Source organism: Teleopsis dalmanni, chromosome 2 (assembly GCF_002237135.1).
Source record: "Teleopsis dalmanni isolate 2A chromosome 2, ASM223713v2, whole genome shotgun sequence".
Taxonomy (NCBI): domain Eukaryota; kingdom Metazoa; phylum Arthropoda; class Insecta; order Diptera; family Diopsidae; genus Teleopsis; species Teleopsis dalmanni.
The window spans coordinates 64,858,437-64,865,104 of NC_051847.1; the positions used below are offsets into that span (position 1 = coordinate 64,858,437).

The following is a 6,668-nucleotide window of genomic DNA, read 5'->3' on the forward strand; positions in this document are numbered from 1 at the left end:
TTATTTATAAATATTATTATTACTTATGATATATGTAGTATTTTAAATTGTATATAATTGTAATATATTAAAATTAATTGTCTTTAAAAATTAATAGCTTATCATGTATTTTGTGCAAAATATTGTATGTATATATTTATGTGTTTATATGTTTATATGTTCATATATTATATATATTTATATATGTATGTAATATTTTAAATTTAATATAATAATATACTAAAATAATAATGTAATAATGTAATACACCCAACTCTTTTTTTACACGGTTTCTTTTTACACGGATTTGAAGTTACACGGTTCAAAAAAAAAATTATTTTTGTAAATATTTTTAATCTAGTACGGTCTCAAAATCACTGTCTTGTTTGACACTTGGCATTTCTTTTGCACGGTTTTTTTTATACACGGATTTCTGAGGAACGTATCTACCGTGTAAAAAAAGAGTTGGGTGTATATTAAAACAAATAATATTTAAAAATAAATAATTTATCACGTACTTTGTGTAAACTATTGTATATATCATAGTATATATTATATATATATACTGTATACTATTGTATATATTAGTATATATGTATATAATTTACATAATTTAATCATTTATAATTTATTTAAATTTTCTACCTAAATTTTAGGTTTTTTAGAACATCAATACACTATAACACATAGATTGAATTGGTTTGTAATCTAGTTAATTAATGGGAATGCATGGTATCAGAACATTATGTTCTTACGAATCTTCACTATTCAGTTTAAGTGGATTAATATTGCGTAAAAGAACATTGGCTATCCTACTTTAAGTGACATTTTATACGACGAAACCCCATATATATTTAACGAATTTTTTAAAATCAATAAAATAATTTAAAATTTTGTCAGGATTTATAAAACCGTTATTTGGTTAAACAGATCTGTCACTGTTTGAACATCTAAAGACCTGTCACTGTTTGTTGAATTTTGTACCACCTAAAGTCTATCGGACGTATCAAGTTTAAATAAAATTTTATTTATATTTTTTTGATGCTAACCATACAAAATATTGATGCTAAATAAAAAAATATATAAAAATGTTGAACTGTATTTTTTGCATTCTTATATGGTGGTTATATAGTAAAAGTGTCACGCAGATCAATTTAGCAGTTAGGAAGAAAATTGAATTAGAACATTTTTTAGTATTATGACCATACTATGTTAAATATTGTCTGTAAATAAAAACACATATAGAGTATAGACTAATATTTCGTCACTATATAAAGAGATTATGCAGTATAAATAATATGCAGATCAATTCAACGGTGTAAGACAAAATGGAATTTTAATATTTTTTTTTTGTTGTTGATGACTACCCTAAATATGACTCTAAGCCTTTATAAAGACATTGTGTAACGAAAATATAATGCGAACCCATTCAGCGCTTAAGTAGTCTATTGGGCACGAACAAACAATAATTAAATTTTCATATTTATTATATATAACATATTTTTTTCTTTAAAAAAGTGTAGGACTGACATATGCATTAATATTTGAATAAGTTTAATAAAAAAAAAAATATGATATTTTAAATTTATATTTATGATAAAATTATTTCTTTGATTTCCATATTACTGGATAATTCTTAATTATTAATTATCTATTATGAAATGTAGACCATAAATATTTATTTCGTAATTAATAAATTTACAACTTTATAACTTTTTGATCAATTTTATGACTATAATATAATTACTCTTTGTCGGGTATCGAATTGTTTATAAAATATATACTTAAATTAAAAATTTATAACATTAATTATTTTGAATTTTATTTTTTTTCAAGTTTTTTTTTATATTTTTTATTAATTTTTTTAAATTATAGACAAATACTGTAAGTCTTGAATTGAGAATAAAACTGGGGTAGAAATACATATACGATTTTATACTTCACATAATATTGTGTTAAATAAATATAATGTGTATCAAATATATATTTTTTGTTTAAATTTACGTTTTATTAATAAATATTTTACAAATAAATTATTTACTTAAGAAGCTAATATTTAATAATATATGCTTCTTATTTGAAGTGAGAAATATCTGCTCTTAAATGAAATATAAAGTCCATATATATGAACCTATCAATCTTGTCATTTTTGCTTTATATTATTAAATTAGTCGATTTATTCATTGTAATCTAGAGATTTACTATGCCCCCTATTTAAGTATTTAACATAGTTAGTCTTTTTTTTCATCCGATATAAGATATCCATCTAGACATTTCTTTCGATTATGTTCATTGGTTTAAAGAATTCCATTGTTTTTAATATATTTATAGTACATTGGAAAACATTGTTATAATTATTAAATAAATAAATACAAATTTGGTAGAGCACGAGTTCGATTCCTAGTACTTGCAGTCTCAAAAAATTATTTACGAATAATTAAATACAAAGATTATACTGGTGATGAGTATTTAGCAATACTCGAAACAGCCAAAAAATTTAATTAATTAAAATAATATAAAATAAATTTTTGTTGTTGTAATTCACTACTGTTCGAAAAACCTCTTTATAAATAAATAAAAAAATTTGTTTTTTAGCATTTTTGGTACATTTACTATATTATAATGTAAGGTACTTACATTTTTATAATTTTTAACTTATATATTTAAAACTTATTAAAAACAAAATAACTTTCAAACAATAGTTTTGTGTTAAATATTATGACATAATTAATATTTATCTTTTTTATATTGACACTAATAATTATTATTTTGTGTAAATGAATTATTTATTTTATTAAAGAGTTAGTTTATTAAAAAATAAATTGAATACTGAGTATAAATTGCTTTATTTTGTATATAAATGCTATTAATACTATAATATCATATTTTAATATCACTTTACAGCAAAACATATACTTATATGTTATTGTTTTTTATATTAAACGGTTCTGTCATATTAAAAATATGACAATATTTAAAACAATGAATTTTTTATTTACATATACAATTACACTTGTGTATTATTAAAAATTTTTTAAATTATTTTTTTTTAAAGTATCAGTTATCAAAAATCACTTTTTTGATTTGAGATTAGACAAAAATAATTTTTTTTATATTATTTTTAGTTAATTTGTTTTGTCACTTTTAAATTGTCTACAGTTTTAAATTTAAATAGAAAACTTTATATTATAAAACAAACTTAAGTCCTGTCTTATACATTTAAAAAGGAATGTGTAACATTTTTTAAATAAAATTTATTTTAGTTTAAATTTTTTTCACCGCCTAAAAAGTTTCCATCTGAATTTCGAAAACGTTCAACCAACACTGAAATGTCGATAAGAAATCGCACCGAAGATTGTGTGCCTCGAGCAAAATTGCAAATCTTTTTATACATTTCCTCCCCTGAAAAATTGTTGCTAATTGTTATTAAAATATGTAACACGACCGATCTCATTAAGTCGGCTACTAAATTACTTACCACATGTGTTATAGGAAAACTGTTATACTCTGTTCGAATTGGCATCCGTTTATCTATAAAATCGATTTTTTTTATCGTCAGCAGTAATTTTACTTTATAATTCGACGCGAATCAACGCTTTTTTTTTATTAGCTGAACTCGAAGATTTGTTATCGGTTCTTATCATGTAATTTGCAACAGTATCTTTATTAAAATATTACATATGTATGTGTACATATAAAAACATAAACATATATATTAGATGTGTTATTTCTAATTTTTTAAATTGTGAAATTCTTAATCATATTATGAATGAAATAAGATAAGGAGTTTTATATACAAAACAACATTTAAAAGAGAAAGTTATCGTATTAAATATACAATATATGTATAAATTTTTTTAATTAATTAATATATTTTTTTAAATAAATATTAAAATTAAAATATTAAAAAAAAATACAAAAGCATATAATTTCTAGTCTATGGTATTGCAAGATTATGTTCAATTCTGATTATGCGGATATCCGATTTTAGGATGGATTTCAATGAAATGAGCTATTTTGTGCAATTTTTTTTAATACATTATATAGCGCACATTTTGAGATACCTAGGTTTATGTTTGTTAACTTTTTACTTAGATTACACTAACAAAAATTACAGACGCCATCTAGTGTTAACTAATATCTACAATATATAAAAATTTCTATCTACGAAAATTAAACTGAACTATACTGGTATGTACCGTAATTAACGATGTTAAAAATTCTGTATCTTTTTATCTGATTAATACCATATTTTAATATATATTATTGATACACTCTATATAAGTTTTCCTGTTTTAAATTTGTATTTTTGCAAACATATCGAAAAACATTTAAGCATTTATATTAAACTAAGAAATATCTCGGACTATTAATTACGTATAACCTTTCCTACATCAAACATTTGACTTCTAAACTCTCCTTAGGTATAAGTGCAATTAACTCGACATGGGCAAAGTATTTGTCTAATCCTAAAATAACTTTTAAAAATAAATTTAATATTTTCTACTCGGCAGCACGTTCGATTGTACTTTACGGTGCCCAAGTTTGGGGTTACAAACACTATGATCAAGTGGAAAAACTTTTTAGATTTTTTATAAAAAAGATACTATTTCTACCCACTAACACCCCCAACTATATGCTCCACTTAGAAACGGGTTTACCGACGCAGTTCTTAGACACAATACAAACACATTTCGCATATGTAAGAAAAATTCTTAATCTCCCCCCCACAAGGCTGCCTCGAATATTAGCGGAACTTATAATTAGTAAAGGTATATATTGGGCCAAAGATTGGGAAAATATGTGTTTAGAACTGGGTGTTTCAATAACCAGTTTTAGGAGAATGGACCTTAAATTATTGCACAAAAATATTATAACTTTATATGAACGGAGGGAACACGATTCTTTTGTAACGAATGCTAGGTCGGGATCTCATGACATGTACCCACAGCTACAATATGACATTATGCATAATTTTTATTTCGAAAACACTCAGCACATATCGAGTCTACTTTTTAAATGTAGAGACGGTCTTTTTAATCTGAACGGTAGAGAGTTTAATACATCTGATCGTGATTGTTCTTTGTGTAATCGTCATGAAATAGAAAATATATGTCATATTATTGGTGTATGTCCAATTTTTAGAGAACATAGGCGTATTTTTTTTTGATAAAGCACTTCTGTCCGAAGAAGAAGTGAAAATCTTATTAAACGGTAGCAATATTTATAAACTGTATAAATTTATGAAAAGTGTTTTGAATTACAGAAAATTAATTATTGAAGAATTTATATAAATAATAATGTTAATATTATGCACCTTCTTTTGTATGTCAATCTGACACACAACAAATATGTTATTGTCAATTTAGATTTTAAGTAAAATCCTATAATTTTTGTAAGTGAGGTATAAATTTTTTTTTTTTTTTATGAATCAATAAATAATAATAATATTAAACTAAGAAATATTTAGTTATTTTTAGTTTATATTATAGATTTCAGGATTTTTATAATAATATTTATAATGTATTTTTTCTAAACCGATGTCGTACTATGTCTCAATAAGGCGCCTTTGTAGTATTTTAGCGTCTTAACTAAATCAAGGTAACTCAAGTTATTTATTTGTATATGTATTTAATAAATTGATAAATAGTAAACAAGAACATTATTTTTAATTGCGTGATATCACAGGATTTATATATTGCAGTTTTTCTCAGTCCCTTTTGTACTATGCCTCACATGGGCGCATAATATTTTATTTTAAATATTCACGATGTGACACTACCGACATAACAAAAACGTTTTCAGCGCTCGTATTTACTTAGAGAATGGTAACAAAGGTGGAAGCAGCCGTCCAAAGCACGCTGGACCAATGTACTTATTCTTAATAATAAAGAATGGGTAATATGGACTTCTATTTGAACTAGATATTGAGCGGCCACAGACGTTGTAGAAAGCTCTAGACTGTCACAAAATAGATTTTCTGTAAACTATAAATCAAAAATAAGTAAGAATATTCATTTATTGCACAGAAATATATTGTATTTAAACTGCAGTAAATTTTAAATTTATTATATTCATTCGTACATAATGTATTTTTTTACAAGATTTGCTTAGTATTCTCTATTGCGAACTAAGAGACATTATTCTTTATTTCTTATTAAAGAATAATTATTTATTTATTTATCTTTTATATCTTTATCATTTGGAGGTTAAGAGTTAAGAGATGTTGTGGACTTTATTCCTGGTCTCTTTATAGGGGTTCGAGTTAGAAAGTAATCTGTATATAGTTATGAGATCCTTTTTATTTTGATTACAAGTATAATGAATACTTACAATAAATAAATATTAGAACTATAATTCTAAAAACAATGAATTTATATAATCTTTTTTCAATATCATAATTAATTTTAATAAAATAGAATTATTAAATAAAAGTAATAGTGAAATAATAATTCGATAGGAAAGTTTGCATGGTATATTATGAACATAATTGAATTTCTTTTTGTAAGTTCTTTATAAAAATCTTTTATAAATATGAAATCTTGATTCAATTGGTATATACGAGACCTTACTAAGTAATGCCATGTAAAATAAACAAGTTCTAATACATATGACTTATAGATCTAACAGATGAGTGGTTTATAATCCAGCCATTAGTCCATAAATAGACTATCGATAAATCTATGTAA

The 6,668-nt window shown here is 23.6% G+C and overlaps 1 protein-coding gene across 1 annotated transcript in view; it reads left to right on the top strand.

The window, feature by feature from the left end:
• LOC119674717 (multidrug resistance protein homolog 49-like) overlaps nt 1-1,896 on the top strand; it is a 6,204-nt gene extending 4,308 nt beyond the window's left edge. Inside the window, exon 5 of the mRNA XM_038085873.1 lies at nt 1,855-1,896. Within this exon, the coding sequence (XP_037941801.1) occupies nt 1,855-1,896 (42 nt within the window). The remainder of the gene's footprint in view (nt 1-1,854) is intronic.
• The last annotated feature ends 4,772 nt before the right edge of the window (nt 1,897-6,668 follow it).